Genomic DNA, 21,133 nt, shown 5'->3' on the forward strand with positions numbered 1-21,133 from the left:
GATACAACTTTTGTTAGTACAACCCCCAGCTGTCCTGCCGCTGAGGGAGAAATGTATTTTTGACTGTAGCAGCTTGTGTTCACGGGGCCAGTTTACCTGCTTGCGGGATGAAAAACCCCAGATAAACTGGGGGAAAAACCCTGCTGTCCATGCCCAAGACCAGCTAACTTAGCTATGGCTGAGAAAGATCCTTAAGCTCCTCACATCATCGACGGGAATCGAACCTAGAACACTCCTTCCCCAGGCAAATGGTTACAAAGCGCATAGCCACTAGGCTAACCACGAGGACCCAGACTTGTTGACAACTAAGTCAATAAAATTATTCTTAGCTCCACTGCACATTCCCTTAAACAAGACAAGAAATTAGTCATTAAGTAATAATAAAATTTAAAATTTTCAACAATGGAAACATATATAACAAAAATTTACGCTTTTTTGTTTTAATAATAAGGATGCACATTCTACAAAACCAACCTTTATTTTTTTTTTATATAGGCATACTGTATGTACAGTTTCAAATCATAATATTTATAGCAGTTTGAATAATTTGTGAACAGGTAATATTCACAGATTTTGGTTGCTGGAAAAGTGCTTTCATAATGTTTATTTTATAACAATTGACAAAAAAAAAAAAAAATCTGAATATAATTTTGTCTGAAAAAGAAAAACAAGCTGCAAATATTAAAAATAGTTCCTCGCAACTTGTATAATATAATATCCTCTGATTTAAAAATCATTAAGGAATTATTTTAAATAGGAAGTAATTTCATCATGTGGAGAGAAATTAACAGAAGAATCGAAGCATACAGTATTATAATGAAAAAAAAAAAAAGAATACTGACAGTAGAGTGGAAAGTAGTTTTCTTCTTCATATATAGTATTTCTTTTTAAATATTAAATTAAACACTTATAGAGGTTGACACCAATAATAATACTGCCATTCTTAGTATGTACAAAACTTAGCTATATAGTATGTTCACATAATTTCTGTACTTAAAATAGTAATTTTTGAATTAAAACAGTTTCTTCAGGAGACATTTTTTTACTCATGATGAAAGTAAATTACTAACAAAAATAGTTCAATAAATATTCATCTTTTCATCACCTTTCCAAAAACTATTACATTATTCATTGCTAATAACACATTTTTCAATTAATTCTTGAATCCACAAGGTTTTGCAATAGAATTAATAATTACTCCAATGCTTCCGCTATACAAAATAACATACATCATATATCTTAAAAAAAAATATTTACAAAACAATTGTACCTTCTTCTGCAACTTTATCAAATATGCAAAGGGCACATGGGTAAAAATAAATACACTTCTTTAGATGTTAAAAACATAACCTTAGTCTTTCATGAAAAATTAATCATAATAATCTTCTTGATCATCCTCATAATAACTTTCTTCCATTTCTTCTCCTGTTAAGAATAGAATCTAGCATTAGCAATAAAATATATATAGAAAATGAAAGATAAGCAATAATATCAAATTCACAATTACTGCTTGCTTGCTTTAAAAAAATGAAAAATTAATGTTCTTCAATTGATCCAACTGACTGGTAATTATAGAAAAAAAAAGGATACAATGGTGCAAGAATATGTTGGAAGTTTGTGTTGATCAGGCAGACTAAGTATAAGTTACTGAATGAGGAAGCAAATGAGACAACATGGTAAGTAGTGATGTGCATCACTACTGGAAAGGAGGTATTGGCATACAAGAAAGCGATAGCAGTGTGAAAGAGGTAAAAGTGTGTGGGAAAGGTGACATGAAAGCAGTAGAAATAAAAGAAGAGTTTGGCACAATGTTGAAAATTTCTAGATTTTGATAACCTCTTCACAGTACCATACAAGAGAGAGAAAAAAAATGCTTAGTACGTAGTGGGAAAGGTATTGAAACATGTTAAGTAAAGGAGGGTGAAAAAAAAGGATATGGTGATTTACAGTGATCAGGGACTTACTGAACAAATGCACAAACAAAATCATGCTGTTGTGCATTTATTTTTTCAACAACAAATGTAACTGAGGTTATATGGAAGCAAGTAGAATGTGATGTGATTGGAACAAATGAGCTGAAAGTAGATATCTCTGGAATGCAAGGGGGATATGAAACAGAGTGGGGCAAAAAAAAAAAGAAAAGACTAAGTCAGTTGCCACAGTATGACAGGAGGGAGCTGAGGTGGAGAGCTGTGACCACAAATGATTTAGTGATTGAGACTGAATCTCTATTTTGAACAACATGGTTTTATTAAGGAAGTCATGTTTTAGCAACTTGCTCACATTCTATAACAATGTTACCATTGAACTAACCAAGGGGAATGGATACACCATGATACTTTTGGATTTTGCTAAGGCCTTTGACAGAATAAGCAGGGTAGACTGTTGCATAAACTGGAGAATATGGGTTTGAGTTATAGAATATTAGCATGGATAAGAGGACGGCTGACTGACTGATAAAAAGTGGTATATATCAGGATGTGAGTCTGCAGGATCGGTGCTTGGTCTACTGTTATTCAATCTGTACATTAATGATATTGGGAAGGATTTCACAAGTGATATACAGCTATTTTCTGATGATGCAAAGATAGGTAGGGTAATCAGGAATGATGCTGATATGCAGAACTTGCAGAATGATTTGAATAGGCTGGAATTGTGGGAAAGTGGATGTAAGTTCAACATCAGTAAATGTAAAGTCATTCACTTCGGCATGATTAGATATCCAATGGCATATTAGATTGGCGGGATTATGCTAGAAGAAACTGATGAGACTAGGGATCTTGGAGTGTTAGTAGACAGGAAGTTGAAGTTCAGGAACCATGTAGCAAAGATTGCAAATTCAACTCAAAAGATACTTGCAGTGCTGAAACAGACATGTATTAAATAAAGATGTCATTTTACCTTTTTACAAGGCCTTGATAAGACCTCACTTGGACTATTGTGTGCAGGTCTGGTCTGATTTCTGTTGTGATTCTGATATAGTGGAGGGAGTGCAAAGAAGAGTGTTAAAAATGATATCAGTATTGTGGAATACTGGTTATGAAGATAGATTGAGAATTTGTAGATTGCAGACACTAGCAAACAAGAGAAGGGGGGGGTGATTTAATTGAGACTTACAAACTTCTGAAAGGGTCATGCAGAATTTCAGTTGATGGAATTTTTCAATTTATATAAGATGGGGAAAGGACAAGATTTTTCTCTCATACAGTGGTGCATGATTGGAATGGATTGCCATTAGATTTGAGTGCAAGCAGAATGAATGAATGAATTCAAGAATAAGTATGACAGCTGGTGCATGTAGTATGTGGCCTTCCTTAATAATAATAATATCACACAGTGCATTTTGCTATGATTAGAGGGATGCTGATAAGCAAAGGCAGAGAGGTAGTTGTTCCAACTTATAAAGTTTTGATCAAACCACACCTGGATTAATGTGAACAAAAATTAATTTTGTGTTTTTCTTATATATATATCCTAAAAGAAAAAGAACAAATTATTGCAATTTGATGAAACATGGGATTAAAGTGTTTAAGATATGTTCTTTCTTGTGGTTATATATCAGTTACTTTAATATCATTGTTTTGGTGTTTATCAGAACCTCCCACCCCTCTCATAATTGCTTGGTTTCTGCAGTGATGAGAAATTTTGATAGAATCCACAGATGGATAATTACAGCAATAATTATTCTGGAGTGTCAGGAAGGGATTGTCCAGTATGCAGGGAGAGAAAAGAAAGAAAAAGGGCTATTCCAGCAAGTGTAGTAGAATTTTTGCATAGCATTTAGTAGATCAGAGAAATGCACTGACCAGAGCATGTTATGAATATGGGGAGTGTGCATGAGTATAACTTACAACATGACAGATATTTAATATACATTAGTTGTTTACCAAACATCCCATAACACGTTTATTGATTAAGTGGAAATTATTAGCACCATAATACATACATACATAATACATACACTCCAAGATTGTTGTTCTCTGATTCAATTTGCTCTTACTTTTTTTTGTCTTAAGACAGAAAAGTAAGAGCTAATTAAACTTAACTGCAACAACAATCTATATATCCTGTTCTTCCTCTATTAATAATGTCAAATTCTTTTCTGATATCTTCATTTTTAATATGATTCTGCCATTAATGTCATATATTTACTCTCTTTAATTTTTCCTCAAGACTCTCATCTTTGGTTCCCAGTATTTTATTATCTAACCCAGCTCTCAGATCCATATGTTAAAATTGGTTTGAAACTGTTATTATTTATACCAATGTAGGGGTTTCGGCTGATTTGTTTTATATAAATTTTTTCAACTAGGAAGCAGCTTCCCACTATACTTTGTGTCACCCAGTTGACCAAGCAGACAGCGTGCTTGCTTACCACCCAACAAGATGTGGGTTTGAACTCCACTGTGGGCATGAATGGTATATAATCATCCAGTATGACAGCTTGCTTACTGGAGGCTTGAAATGGCTTGATAAAGTTCCATGTTTAGTCTCTAGATAGAATTTTTGGATTATCTGACCTTTAATCACTCATGATACCAGAGCAAAAAATGCCTCCGTAGTGTTGCAAAAATGACATGACATTTATAGCTGTTATTCATAACAGTATAAAAAACAAAGATAACAAATGTAATTAGCTTATTGAATGTTTTGCTGGCTTTCTAACCAGCATCATCAGAGTATGAAAAGCACAGCACTCAACTAGACAACTGCAGAAACAATTAAAACTGTAACTAAAAAAGAACTCATGTCCTAACAAGGTGTGTGTCCAGAATCTAGAAAGCTACAAAATCAGGCTATATTTGGTCTCAGAATAACTGTTTCATAGATCTTGGTAATTTAATGCAGCCAAAATTCTTGAGGTTAGGAGAGTGTTTCATAGCTTATGCTGATTGTAAAAATGGTCTCTCAGACCTATACTGACTTCTATATAGCACAGATGCCTTCTTTCATTTAATGCTATGTGAAGGAATATCTGGAGCATGGTCTACCAATCCTGACTTACCAAAGAGAATTTTTGTGTTCTTCAAGGTGGATGCTAACTGATCTACCTGTCCAGAGTAGGCCAAACTGCAGGCACAAGGAACTTTATACACTCCAGCATGTGTAAGAGGATGAAGTTCATCTTTCAAGCCAGTGGCATGAGGATCATATCTGCAGAGAACTGGGGCTATTTTTTCTGATGTAACCTTAACTATATGAGATGGGAAGGGTTTTACTGTGATCCTATGTATTGGTTACAGGAAGGCTGGGGATGCGTGCAGCATTTTATCTATTTTATACAGGCTGTAGCCATTGGCTAAAAAGGTTGTTGCAAAGATATCTGAACTCTGTTATTTGAACAAATAACCCTAGCTATGAGAATGCCATACTGTTAGGATGGATTTTCAATAAACAGAAAAAGTTATATAATGAATCATTTAGTAGCCATGTCACTAGTGTGTGTGTCCCTCATTTATTAAAAATTCTTTTCACTTTAAAACAACAACAAAAAAATGTAATCCTGACAGATTTCGACATCATGGTCAGCTTTACTTTATTATTTATCAATGTACCATTGACAGAAATTTAATCTTTTTTTTTTTTATCGTAAAGTGCATTTTTGGTTGTTGGCTGTTTAAATGACGCATTAAAAATTTATCTAGGCAATGAGGCCAAATAGCAAACATATTATCTACATAGCATAACTAAATTTTATTTGTGGTTGTGTTGAGTGCTTGATTTTCAAAGTGAACATATAGAAATTGGCTATTGGGGAAAGATGGGGAAAAGCATCTGAATACATCAAAAATACTGGAGGAGAAATGTTGCTTAATAAGTTTAAGCATTTTTGTGAATGGTACACTGGTAAACAAAGTAAAGCTGACCATGCTGTCAGAATCTATAAAGATTATATATTTTTTTATTAATGTTTTAAAGTGAAGAGAATTTTTAATAAATGAGGGATGGTCACCTATGAGGAGCAAAAGGTATTTAGATAAATGTTCAGCCTGTTTGTAGGTGGAATGCTATCATACTGGACAAAGGAGTTATTAGGTTTGTGGATTTTAGGGATCCCATATATCTGAAGGTCTGACATGATGAGGTTTTAATTTTTTTGATAATTTCTGGATAATGATCATCTATGTTAAAAATGAACTAGATGTGAAGTTATTTAGAATGTGTAGTTCTTATGTTTAAATCCAGAAAATCATTTTGCTCATAAGTTTTTCTATTCCTAACATGTTTTAGGGCTCCTTGAATCCTTCAGTAGGAAAAAGGGTGTGCAGCATGTTACTTTCAGTTGACAGGGATGAAAACTTATTATCATAAAAGGAAAGAAATTATCTTCAAAGTACACATTACAAAAAATTAAGGAATGCTATGACTGTTAAACATGAGCTCAAACTACAAAAAACTGAAGATAATGTAAGTTAATAAATAACTTATCTCTTTCATACCTCTGTGTCTTAATAACAGCTGAGTGGCAGTTAGTTGTTGTTCCTCTTCCTCCTCCTCCTCCTCTTCTTCATACTCATCATCTGCATTTATTTCTTTAGTGAAATCAAAATAAATAAAAATAGTATAATAACAGAGAATTTATATATGATATGTATATATGAAGTCATGTCACTTGTTTTAATTTACAAAAGTGATGAGAACAATGATTAACTATCAAAATGTGTCACTGATTTAAAAGCAAAGTGTGAAATTCCCTCTAATTTTGGGTTTCCCAAAAATAACGTTATAGCTTTGCTAGAAAAATACAAATTATTTATGAATAATGAGTAATGCTAAATTTTTGAAGCAACTAAGGTTCCTACAATGAATATTATTTTTCTTTTCAGTATTTAAAATTATATATCTAAAGAGAATATTACTTTCTCCTTGGGTTTTAATCAAAATTCATTCATTACATTCACTTATCTTAGTTTCAGAAACTGCACAAGAACTGTATTATTATTATTATTATGGGCAACTCCATGGAGTCCTTAGTTTAGACTCTAGATTGTACTAATTTGGTGATGCATATCTTCCAGATCATCTGTGGAACTTCCTGGCCTATAACAACCAACTGTATATTTTGTCTTACTGGTCTTAATGCAAAAACATTGTTTAATTAATATAAAAATATACATACATTTATTTATATAAAATGTAATTAAAAGGTTATAAGAGATACACTTTCCTCTCATACACCTTAATTTATTTTGTGTTCAAAAAAAAAAAAAAAAAAGAAGTAGTAAACAAAAAAAAAATCCATTGTTAAATTCCTTTAAATGTTACCAATTCACTCATACAATCAACAATTCAAAATGTGACCTCATTACTTTGGTTCAAAATAATCATCCATCTTCAAAAAACATCTTAGCACTGATCAAGGATCTTTGTCAAAGATACAATGGTAAACAGTAAAGCAAAGCTGACCATGGTGTCAGAATCTCTCAAGGTTAGATTTTTTTTCTCAATGTTTTAAAGTGAAGAGAATTTTTAATAAATTTAGTTTAATCCTTTATCCAAGTGTAAGCAAACAAAGCTTGCGCCTAAAAATATCTTCAGGACTGGGGTAAGGTAATGCAACTCCGAGCAAAGGTGGACCAAGCTCTCATCACTCATTGTCTTAGTATCTCCCATAATGCAAAGCACATCTCCTTGTGGACATGTATACTGCTATGCATTAAGGGAAGGGCCACTACCCAGACCGGTTTCGACCTTTGTTGAGGTGTATTTAAGTAAAGACCTCTCTAAAAATTAGATGATCCCAAAAGATCGTCCAACTCAGCTTTGTTCCACTCAGTGACAGGCTCACCCTGTCACACCAAGAACTTCTCAGCATTAGCTCTACCTAGTGGTAGGCTCACCCCACCACCACCAGACAGAGCCATAATCTCAGCAATGGCTCTACTCAGAGACAGGCAAAAACCTACCCCAAGTAAAGCCTCTCATATGTCTTGTCAGTGGGAAGCAGACCCAAACGTGGAAATACTAAGGCAGAAGCAATAGGAGAGGTCATATTTACCTATAGAAGTTGCCAACAGGTGTACCACCTTATTATTGAATTACTTTGGATTTAGAGAAAGATGTTGGAAGTTTATTTTTCACTTGGTTGGACTATAATAAATTTAGTTTAATCCTTTATCCAAGTGTAAGCAAACAAAGTTTGTGCCTGAAATTATCTTCAGGACTGAGGTAAGGTAGTGCAACACTAGGCAACTCTGAGCAAAGGTGGACCAAGCTCTCATCACTCCTTGTCTCAGTATCTCCCATAATGCAAAGCACATCTCCTTGCAGACATGAATACTGCTATGCATTTTAATATTTATTTATATAATATAATATAATATTTAATATTTAAAAGAATTTTTAATAAACGAGAGACAGTTATCTTTAAGAGGGAAAGGGGATTTGGCTAAATGTTCTTTACTTTGCTGAGAAAACAATATTGGCACAGAAATCAGACTTGTTGATTTTTTTCCCATAAATTCTTCCATTTTAACCATTCCTAATTTCTCTCTCAGGATAATTGTGCAAATATTGCATGAATAGAATTGCTATTAAGAAGAATATATAAATTCCTTCCTTAAAACAATTATAATGTTTTATCTTCAATTTAAATTACTGGCTAGTAATTGGCCAGCCAATTACAAAAAGAAAATAGACTAACACAATTTTGGTGAAATTGTTCCTTTAAAACAACGTTGAAAGGCTTTCTTTTAGATTTATATTTTCTGGTAGTCATTTACTTTTGAAATTTCAGATATACATGCGGTTTTTTTTTTCTTTCCCTTTTTTAAATGTCTCTCTCATCCACAAAAAGTTCTACACCTGTAGTATGTCGATACTGTGGGCAGGCTAAGGAATTTTTCTTAAATTCCTTAGCCTGCCCTTATTGGTTTCTTATTCCTTATTAGTCTCAATTTCTTAACTTTTTACTGTCTCTTTAACAAATCATATTTCATTCAATATCAACAACACCTTTCATTCACAGCTGTTCATATAAGCTGCACCACTTCCTTAAAACAATTATAATGTTTTATCTTCAATTTAAATTACTGGCTAGTAATTGGCCAGCCAATTACAAAAAGAAAATAGACTAACACAATTTTGGTGAAATTGTTCCTTTAAAACAACGTTGAAAGGCTTTCTTTTAGATTTATATTTTCTGGTAGTCATTTACTTTTGAAATTTCAGATATACATGCGGTTTTTTTTTTCTTTCCCTTTTTTAAATGTCTCTCTCATCCACAAAAAGTTCTACACCTGTAGTATGTCGATACTGTGGGCAGGCTAAGGAATTTTTCTTAAATTCCTTAGCCTGCCCTTATTGGTTTCTTATTCCTTATTAGTCTCAATTTCTTAACTTTTTACTGTCTCTTTAACAAATCATATTTCATTCAATATCAACAACACCTTTCATTCACAGCTGTTCATATAAGCTGCACCACTTCCTGAAAGTCTGCACATGCATGCACTCGCTTCAAGCTCCGAGTGCATACTGGTGGAAAAACAATGCAAATTAAACTCCAAAGTAAGAAAAATAGCTTTAATGTATCATTTTCAGTCTGTTAAATTAAAAGATAAGTTCTTAATATTTGCTGAAATGAAATTAGTATATAGCACTTGAAATACGAAAACCACCAACTCTGTGAATTAAGGCTCTTTGCCACTATTGCATTTTAATTTCTTTTCGATGTTTTAAAATTGTTGAAAAGAAAAGAAAACATCTGCAATGTTTGGACAAAATTTCTTCCATTCTCCAAAGTCATGGCATAAAATTGGCTTTTAATCTAATATATAAGATCTATAATATAATATAATATAATATAATATATAATATAATATTATATTATATATTATATTATATTATATAATATAATATAATATAATATAATATAATTATATATAATTAAATATAATATAATATAATATATAATATATACAATGCAAATTAAACTCCAAAGTAAGAAAAATAGCTTTAATGTATCATTTTCAGTCTGTTAAATTAAAAGATAAGTTCTTAATATTTGCTGAAATGAAATTAGTATATAGCACTTGAAATACGAAAACCACCAACTCTGTGAATTAAGGCTCTTTGCCACTATTGCATTTTAATTTCTTTTCGATGTTTTAAAATTGTTGAAAAGAAAAGAAAACATCTGCAATGTTTGGACAAAATTTCTTCCATTCTCCAAAGTCATGGCATAAAATTGGCTTTTAATCTAATATATAAGATCTCCAGATTTTTACAGCCTCCAAAACCTCCTCACAAGAAACCAGACATATGTAAGATTCACTGTTTGTGTAATATTTATTATGCTGGTTAAATGGTGTATTCTGGAAAAATCTGCTTATCAGAATATTTCATCATTATCGTCGTTAAATTCCTGATATGAGAGTGGTCTGAAAAGTTCTTGGCCTAACAATGAAAAAACGAATTTATAATTTCAAAATTATTTTTATTTTTCAGCATAATCTCCCTTAAGACTAATACATTTATTCCAGTGATGCTCCAGCGCCATTATCCTGTCCCTGTAGTGGTTCTCAGTAAGATCTGCAAAATATCCCTCTACAGCTGTAATCACCTCTTGATTCGAAGAAAAACGCTGAATAGTGAGGAAGAGTTTTAGGAAGAGACAGAAGTCAGAGGGAGTCAAATCTGAGGAATAGGGTGGATGTTCCAACAATGCATAGTGCAGATCCCTTAATTTTCCTACTGCCGAAACAAAGGTGTTTTGGCAGTGGGAAAATTAAGTGGGACGAAAGATGATTTTTTTTCTTCTGCAAACTGGGTCTTTTCTCACAAATTTTTTCATCTAGTCTGGTTAAAGGATCAGAATAATATTCCCCAGTTATTGTTTTACCCTTTTCAAGATAATTAATAAACAAAATTCCTTTAGTTTAGGAAAGAACTTGACATTGTCATTATCCAGGAATGCGTTAGCAGAGCTAATCTCAGGTGGTATGGTCACTTAAATAGAATGGCAGAGGAAAGATTAGCAAAACAAGTGTTCTCTGCCAGGTTGGCAGGAAAACGACCCAGAGGAAGACCAAGATATAGGTGGATTGATACGGTACAAAGTGCCTTAGACGATAGAAATATAAGATCTGAAAATGTTGGAGTCTTGACAAGTAACAGACTGATTTGGAGGAAAATTGTAGATAGGAAGTTAGTAATGATGTAATTTTTTTCATGTAGTACTGTCATATCCTGTACACCCCTTGAGGGTACATGGCAGGAATTTGATAATGATGATGATGAATTCCTTTAGCATCCCAAAACACTGATGCCATGACCTTTACTGCTGATGGAACTGACTTTGTCTTCTTTGGTGCTGAACAACTGGCTTCTGTCCACTGTTTTGACTGCTGTTTGGATTCTGGTGCATAATGGTGAATCCAAGTCTCATCCATAATAATAAATCTATGCACAAAATTAGTTTTATTCTTGTTAAAATGCTCCAAGCACTGTTCAGAGATTTTCATGCGAGTATGTTTTTGATCTGCTGTGATCAAGAGCAGTACCCATCTTGTGCAAAGCTTTTTCATTTGCAATTCATCTGCATAAAGCAGATAATGACTTACAATTTTTGAATATCATGTTTATTATTATTAACACTAGGACTCCATGGAGTCAAAAGATTCATCATGGGAGGCAAACAATGCTACACACAAAGCCCATGCCATGCCTTAAACTTATTCAGTGTATATATGCATTCACTACAATGCCAGATAATGCATTCCACTCACCAACCACTCTCTATTTATTGCCAATTTCTTTTATAATGCAATCCATATAGATGATGAATAAAAGTGGTGATAGTGTGCACCCTTGTCTTACACTTGATTTTACAGCAAACTAACTATCTGTATCTCTTTCAATTCTGCTGCTAACTCACAACTTAAATACAGGTTATGTATTGCACTGTATAATGTTTCACTTACCCCATATAATTGTAGCATTCTGAAAAGCTTTTCTCTGGGCACCTGCTTGTTGTAATGCCTTTTCCAGATCAATAAAACTTAAATATAGATACTTATTATGTTCCCATGATTTCTCAACTATTTGTTGTAAACTGAAAATCTGATCTTGATGATCTTGACAACTCCTATTTGGCCTGAACCTAGTTTGTTCTTCTATAAGTTTCTTTTCTAGAACATTTTGCCATTCCTGATATTTGTCTTCTATATTTTTACTGATCTCCCTATTACCTCTGTTTAGCTACTTTTACACATAGCTTAACTCTCTTATATTTTTCTCCATATTATTTTAGGGCATCTGCTGACTTATTCGCTAGGAACTTGCAGTATGGTTTCTTCTTTTCCATGACTGTGTCTTTAACTTCTTGTGTCCACCATGGTGTTTTTATTTTTTTTATCTCGCAAATAACTTCACCACATGACTCCCTAGCTGAGTCAGTCAATGCTTCTTCAAAATTCACCACCAAGACTCCAACACCAAGGTTTGGTTCTTGTTTTCAAACTGTTTCATTTTTTCTTGAATGTTTGTATAGCTGAGTCTACAGTAAAAGCTGCTCAACTTGAATTTTTAACTTTCTTATATAATGTTCTTTTCAATACGACATTCATTTTTTATCCTACTTAAAACTAAGTGATGATCACTCAATTTCAAATCTTCTCTACACTCTTGTATCCTGAACCAGCATGAAGATATCTCTATTACAAATAACATAGTCAATGAAGCTTTTCTTATGTTGATTTTAAAACAAACCAACTATCTGTATCTCTTTCAATTCTACTGCTAACTTACAACTTATGCACATCTTTATGCTGGAATATGGTATTAGTAATGTTAGTCCATATCCTGAGCAGAAATCCAGCAGATACTTATCATTATTATTAGCCTTGCCCTTATCTCCAAAATTTCCTAAAACTTTTCTATATGCCTAGAGAGATGATTTCCTGCTCTGCTGTTTAGATCTTCAACAAGGACCACCTTTTCTATTTTCTTTGTCAGTTGTAATGACTCAAAAAAATTCCTCCACTTATTCCTTAGGAAAACCTTCTAGGGGACCATAGGTACAAATACATTTCATTATCCATTTTTTTCATTTTGAAGTGCACCCACATAACTCTACTTAAAGTTGCCTTTCAATCAAGAAGTTTATCTTCATGTTTGGTATTAAATGCTAATGCTACTCCTTCCTCAATCATTATTGCCCAAATAATTAATTAGTAAGATATCAGCTGTTTTAGTCTCCTTTCTTCTGCAAGTTCAATTTCCTTTCCATTGATACTTCTAACGTTGATGGTTCCCATCTTCAGTTCTTCTGACATTGGGTTTGTTCTTCTTCTAGATGTTGAGTTGAATTGGAGTCTGTTCCAGTAGCTGACTTTTCACTGTTCACTCTGGTTCCCTGACAAAAATAGCAGTGCCTTTGTTTAACTGGGAAATGCCCCAGCTGGCATGAAAATCTCCTCATGTTGTATCCTGTGTATTTCTGGTTTAAGCCAATAGAGAGTACAATTTGGTCAGGTAAGTCCTAAATTGCCAGCTCATCCTCATTCATTCAGAGTACCCTGTGCACCACTTGAAGATGTCGATTGCATTTCTTAAAATAATGTGGAGGTCTTCTTCCAGTTATCTGATTTTTATCCTTAAGCAACCCTGGTTTACCTACCATTGATTCAGTATTAACTGGATCAATGGTAGATAAATCAGTTGTAAATAAGCTGACCTATACATACACCCATCATTTTATTATTTTCAAAGGTGACTTCCATCAAAATCATGACTGTATTATCTGCAAAAACTCTTAAGTGTCTCATAACAGTTTAATATTGGTCATGTGCCAATATCAATACTGATAAGTCTGAGGGAAGAATGGATTTGTATAAGAGGAATGGCATACACTTGAATGCCTTTGGTATCAGGAGTCTTGAGAAATTATTAACCAGTATGAGAACTAACACAGAGAATCAGGGAAACTAGATTATGATAAGAATCTATGTGTTGGAGTGACAATGTTATGTAACTGTGTTAAGAATGGGAATGTGCATTATTGTGGAAATAGTCATGAGGGGAGAATGATTCTGTGTTTGTCCAGTTTAGACTTATGAAGATGTGCAAGGATGTCTGCATAAGTAAGGCACTAGATAACAACAGAGATAACAACAGAGATCTGCAAGTTATTCAACTGTGTCAGGCAGATTAGAGCATTCCAGGCACAGGTAATGCAGTGCAGTTGACCAGCAATGGCAAATCCAACAATAATATCAAGTGGCACAGCTATAGACTAGACATCACAGATGACAAAAAATCTTTTTCTTTTGTGTGATTTTTATTACCAATGATCACATACACTGCATAAAAATTTATGAATTAGCATATAAAGTTCTGTTCTATCAAAGCTCAACAGGCCTTTCTTCTCTCCACTGTTCATCTCTTCAGTAAAACAGTTCCTGAATTTAGGCAAATGCATTGAAATCCTGGAGCAGCAGTTTGTTGCTGTTGATGAAAAATTTTTCCATCAAATCAAATCAATTGAAGCCAAATTAGAACAGATCCATGATTAGTGCTTGAACAAAAAATCATCTTCCACCAATACTAATCAAACTCTGTAGCTCAATCATGTTGGCAGTGCACAACTGAGGCTGAAAACAAAAACTACAGTGCTGTAATCCTAAACTTCCACACTAAAAGTGATGTAGCACTGAAGGATAACATCATCAACTAACTAAAATGTGGTTTTGATCGTTGAAAAATCATCAGATGCCACTACTTCAGGCCCATGAATGAAAGAAGATACTGTGACATACTGGTGAGTGCATATGAATTAATGACACATCTGTGAACAACCTGAAAGGCACTTCTCTCCAGTCAGGTATACGAGCCTAGCCCGCCCTTACCTTTAGCCAGCTGGAAGAAAAATGATAAAGCGGTGATGAAACAAGGAGCACTGACTACAAAAAAGGAATACTAGTGCAGAAATCAAGCACTATTAATCACTATCTGGGAAAGAGTACAAGTACTGCATAGGGTGTGTGTGTGTGTGTGTGTGTGTGTGACCCACTCAGTCAACAACAAACCCTGCAGAGATTCTTGATCTACTTCACAAATATATGTGGTCTTAGCTCTAACCTCAACAGTGTTCACTTCCATCTCCAGTCTGCAAAATCCAACCTGCTTTTCCTGACAGAAACCCAAATTTCAGCCTCAAAGCAAGCACTACTCATCTCAACTTTAAGTACACACTTTTTGACTCTTTTCAGCTCAGGAGTGGCATTCATGCACATTTGCTGACATATCATGCCAGAGAGCATATGTCAACTAAGAATCTCCTGACTATGATCTTCTTTGGCTGAATATCTCTATCTCTGCCTTGCTCTGTCAAATTCATGTTGTCTCAATTGCTCTCCTGCCACCAACCATTCTGAATTTTCTGACTTCCTCTCCTTATATGTTGATGTCCTTCAGTCCTGTTAGGTGGGAGATGAATTTCATTGCTTGGTGTGAAAACACCTACTCATTTACTGGAGGCCTGAAGTGGCTTGAAAAAATTCTATGTTTGGTCACTAGAGTAGGGTTTCTGAACTATGCAAAAATAAATAAAAAAAAAAAAATACAAAAAATATATAGCCCACCAATGATACAAATGTACTATAGGTTTGCAAATAACCAAACTTATAGTACAGTATTTTATTTTATGTGGGTGGGAGCCACATAAAAAAATAAGTCCTACAGTGAGGTTATCATCCTCAAAGATTTTAATGTTCACAATATCAACTTGCTTTCCTTCTCCAACAGCGCAGACCAAGTAGGTGGAGACACTAAAACATTTCCCATTACAAATGATCTTACACATATTGTTCATGTGCCCACCACAGTATGAGATAACCCCAGCCACTTTTCAAATACTCTAGACTTTTTTTTTCACTAGATTAGTGATCCCTCCAAGTATACTGTTAAGGTTATATCTCCCTTAGGAAGTTCAGACCACCCACAACCTTGCGCTTATCTTCCACTAAGCAACACCCAAATAATCATTCCCAACCAAGAGCTGCCTGGCATTATAAGAGTAGCAAGTGGGATGACCTTTTGGATTATTGCCTTTGGCCTTCTTTGTCCCAAGTGCATGTATTGAATGCATCAGTGAAGCAATCCTTAGTGGTATGGAAGCATATATTCTCCATTCCATGCTAAATTCCCATCCCCTAAGTTAGCCTTGGTTCTCCAAACTGCAACTCATTACCATCAAGAATGTTACCTTCTCTCACTGTTTACACCAAAGCCTGAAACAGCTGAAAATCATCAGTACATTAAAAACTGATTTCCAAAGAACCAAAAGCAGGAAACTTGCATCATGCCCAAATGGCAGTACAATAATCAACCACAATCAATTTTATGATTGAATCCCCATACCATATAATATCCTTCTTTTTTGTAGTTAATCTAACCTGCTTGATTGCAGTTATGCAATATCTCCTGATTTTGTGTTTATTTCTCTGTTTGCTGCTTAAACACAAAGTCCTTCTAATGTCTCTCTAATTACTTTTTGACTTTTTTCAATTCCCTTATCATCTGTATAATTTATTTTAATCTATATATTTATTAGTAATTTCCTTAGTGACATAATTCTTTCATTGGGACAAACTTCCTTTTTTCCAATTTCACTTGTATTCTTCATTATAGCTCTAATGAGGTTTTGGTGCTATTTTGTAGTATAAAAGCAATGATTATAAAAAAAAATTATTCTAAAAAATTGCATAATAAAACTAATTTCACAGGAGTATTAAGCTTTTACTATGTGATAGTAAAGATTATATCCTATCATAGGAATAGACTGAATATGATGTAGATGATTTCCAACTATTAGGATAAATACCAATTTAATAGAGTACAAAAAAAGATACAAAACTGGAGTTAATTCCACAAATTTTCAAAACAATTAGAGAAATGCCATCAAAAGTTGGAGACAGTATCGTATCGTATCTAGATTGGAAAAGATTCTTCTGCCAACTTCTAGCAAAAAAAATCAGCACTGAATGTTACATTTTTGGAATTTTAGAAAATCATTTTTAGTGGGATTATTGATGTGAGAGTTAAAAGTAAACTATGAATTCAGAATATTGGTTTTCTCTTTGGGTAATAGAGCAAAAAGAGATTGGAACAGGACTGAACAAACTTATAGTTAAAATCTATGGGATAACCTGCTGTTTTAGAGAACTAAATTAATTACTCAATGTTTTAAACTCTAATTAGTATTTTGATTAATTTCTCAGCATTTTATATCAGGTTCATCCTCAAGAGCATATATACATTTATGTATGTCTAAAAAACCAACACAACGAATGGCAGCAAACTAGCAGGAGCCACCCTTACATCGTTGCAACAACAGACTTGACATCTGATGAAGAGAAAAAATGATATATCTAAAAATATACATACAAAAAAAGTTGAATAACAACATATTGTTATTAAATAATCAAGAAGAGTTAGTGTACAGCTGGCTCTCACTACAACAAACTCACAGGGATCACAGGAACAGTTTCTTATAGCAGCTGAAGTTCTTTTACATTACTGAAGCATTGTACCTATGGGGATTTGGTTGGAACTTTTCAATAGTTTGTTATAGATGTCTTTGGTATAGCAAGAGCCAGCTGTACTTGATTAGGGAAAATATCTATCTGGAGAAGATTTAATATACCAGATTGAAGATCCTGTTCTAGCATTTTTTTAAATGTGACTACTATTGGCAAAAACATCGCAAACCTTGTATATTAGCAGGATAGGTGATTGAGAATTAGATAATCTGAAACCTTGCTCTAGAGCAGGGTTTCTCACTTTTCCTACGACGGAACACCTCACAAATCCTGAAATTTTAACGGAACACCTTTGTTAGAGTTGAGTATCATTGGTATTGTATTCAATGTAAAGTTAAGCGCACACTATCACTGCAACAGGCTGTATCGCATTGCAATAATGCGACAGAACACACTATAGGCATGCCAGGCAGCAGGCATCGTATTGACCTTGCTTGTGACAGCACGTTTCCTAAAATAGATACCTCCGTACTTCACTCGTGCTCTGAGGTGTCGACAACCGTGGACAGCTGTCAGCCAGCATGTGCTGGCCTTAATAGCACAATCTGCATGCAAAGTGAGGAGCACCTGATTTTCAAACACGTTTGAACTTGTCGCAGCATTTAAAACCATTCCAGGCTCATATTAATTTTAATAATTTTTCACAGAACACTTATTCACTTTCCACAGAATACTGGTGTTCCATGGAACATAGTTTGGGAAACACTGCTCTAGAGAGTAAACATGAAACTCTCCACCTCCCCAAAGAAAAAAATCTTAAGGGATTTTTTTCCCAAAAAATCCATTCAGATTTTTCTTCAGGAAAATCAGAAGAGTGAGAGCACACTTTCCACCATTACACACAGTGAAGGACCTAAGAACATTTTCATAAATGCTATGAAAATATCCAGAGAAATTTGAGTGGTTGCTCTAGACACATGAAAGGCATTTGAATGGATTTGGAATAATGGCCTTTGTCTTCTGCAAATGAGTTGTCTGCTTTCTCTCTGTCCACACATTACACTGATGACAGATTAAGCGATTTTTATTCTCAAACTTTGCAACAATGCCAGAGTACCATATGATTTTAAAACTCAATCCTGCCCTGTTCCTCACAAGTAGATCAGTAGATTCATGCTTAGCGAGGTTTCAATTCCTTGCTAAACATGAATATTTGTAAACGTCTGCTTGAGACAAGACTTGTATAGCACCTTGAAATTTTTGCTGGTCTAAACATGTTACAAGCACCACCTCTTCACATTCAAGAAATTAGGTTGTTTTTTTTTTTAATAAATAGTTTTAATGGAACATTTGTACTAGACATATTTAAATAACTTCCATAGCCTACACATGTAAAAAAAAAAAAAATATATATATATATATATATATATATGCAAAAGTTTATTCAAAAACTCTAATATATTTCATCCCATGTTATATAAACATTATCAGGGAGACAGACTACATACAAAACATGAATCACAATAATGACTCATAAATCATGCGTATACTAGCTCATGTCTTGGTTGCAGCTGAAGTATATGATTACACTATTAAGATTCAAAGGAACACTGTAAAAAGTTGCATAGATAAAAAATAATAATTTAAAATAATTATTAATTAAAAAAATATTATGAACAATTAATAGTGATCACTTCCCAAAACTTAGAGATTAGTATGAAGTCTGATCACAGTTGAGGTTCAGATGGTTTCATGGAAAAGATGATCAAATTTGAACTTGCTGGAATGCAGAAGTTTCGTCTGGTTCCAAAGAACTCTGTGTTGAGTGTGAGAAGCAAGGCCAGACTTGTCAGATTGAAAAATGTAATATAGTCTTGATGTTCTTCAATTCTAATTAAGTATTGAAATTCTTTTCATATGTAATGAATACAACAAAACTACCATTCAAAAAATTATTGGTAATTATCATCCTTCTACCAGACTACAACCTCACGTGAAAAGTATTTCAATACTATAATTTAAAGGAACCTTGGAACAAATAGCACGGAATCTTTGTAAATTCAATATATATATATATACAATTCCTTCAAACCAGTTCAGAAACTGCAATCTACAAAGGATACATTACCACCTCTTTCCTTACCAGGTGTCTATCAAGTACCATGTTCATGTCATCTTGATTATTTTGGACGGACTGGCCATTCTGCCTTGATCAGAATCAAAGAGCATTAAGAACTACAAAATTGTGTGAACCTCAACTGATCAGACTGCATGCCAATCTCTAAGTTTTGAGAAGTGATCACTATTAATTGTTCATAATTTTTTTAAAATTAATAATTCATCATCATCATCATGCGTATCAAAGATTTAGGCCTAGCATGGCCTGTTCCGGCCTTAGAAGACATCGTTTAAGAGGACGTCCTGGTTTTCTTTTTCCTAATGTTGGCCTGGTGAGCCGAGTGGTTGGTGTGTCCACTCTCCGGCCAAAAGGCTACGGGTTCAAATCCTGCCATGGCTGTTTGTGATTGTCTGTGGAATACTAGTGGTGGCAGGTAGTAGATGGCGTTGGTGTAGTTGTGGTTAGTTGTAGGTGGTGGAGACAGAGAGATGTAGAGTAGGTGTCCTCCCTCGAAGAGTCTTTGAACTCCCTGGAGGTGTCACGTAATAATAATACTGCTGATTTGTCCATATTCCTTAACTGATATATATAAGGGGACCGGAAAGTAGAGAGTTACAAGTGGGGTCCCACAGGGCTCAGTACTAGGACCTATATTGTTTAAACTTTATATCAATGACATTGTCAGTGGCTTGCAAGGGGATATTCAGTTGTTTGCAGATGATGCGAAGCTAGGAAGGATTATTAGTAACAGTGCAGATGTGGCAGCCCTGCAAGAGGATTTGAATAAGCTAGGTAGATGGGCAAATGAATGGGGGTATCAGTTTAATGCAGCAAAATGTAAGGAGTTATACTGGAGGAAGTAGGGGAGACAAGAGATCTGTGGTTGATGATTGATAGAAACCTGAAATTACACCTGTTATTTTTAAATATTTTGCAATTTTTTACATTTATATCTTTTTCATTTTCATATGTGATAATACATCCTAGGTAGTTAAATGAATTCACCTGTTTTAAGATCTTGTTATCTATTACTATTTTAGTTCTTGCTGTATCTTGTCCTTTAAAGGCCATAGATGCGGCAGCCCTGCAAGAAGATTTGAATAAGCTAGATAGATGGGCAAATGAATGGGGGTACCGGTTTAATGCAGCAAAATATAAGGTCTTGAGGTTTGGGAAACATCGATGGGACACTGCATACTCTATGGGAGGAGTTATACTGGAGGAAGTAGGGAAGACAAGAGATCTGGGGTTGATGATTGATAGAAACCTGAAATTTAGGGGACATATTGCAAAGGTGGTGAAGGTAACACAGAGGATTGCTGCAATAATGAGAAGGACACTGACCTGCAGAGATAAAACAGTTATCATTCCGTTGTATAAGACCCTGATCAGACCACACTTGGACCATTGTTCTTGAAGGGGATAAATTAACTGTGGAAAGGGTACAAAGGCAGATAACAAAGATAGTTATGAGGATCGGCTGAGGGAATGTGGACTGCAGAGTTTGGTGGATAGAAGGAGAGGTGATATGATT

At 34.3% G+C, this 21,133-nt stretch overlaps 1 protein-coding gene across 2 annotated transcripts in view; it reads right to left on the reverse strand.

Annotated features, from left to right (window-relative positions):
• Nucleotides 1-459: 459 nt before the first annotated feature.
• Brf (Brf RNA polymerase III subunit) overlaps nt 460-21,133 on the reverse strand; it is a 375,147-nt gene continuing 354,473 nt past the window's right edge. For both annotated transcript variants that reach the window (XM_090407063.1, XM_090407062.1), the window contains 2 exons: nt 6,441-6,533; nt 460-1,425 (listed from right to left, as the gene is read on the reverse strand). In XM_090407063.1, the coding sequence (XP_090263189.1) occupies nt 1,370-1,425; nt 6,441-6,533 (149 nt within the window). In that variant the 3' untranslated portion in view covers nt 460-1,369. The remainder of the gene's footprint in view (nt 1,426-6,440; nt 6,534-21,133) is intronic.

This window comes from Typopeltis vanoorti, chromosome 17 (assembly GCF_054136105.1).
Source record: "Typopeltis vanoorti isolate ZY-2024b chromosome 17, IOZ_Tvanoo_1.0, whole genome shotgun sequence".
NCBI classification, from domain to species: Eukaryota; Metazoa; Arthropoda; class Arachnida; order Uropygi; family Thelyphonidae; genus Typopeltis; species Typopeltis vanoorti.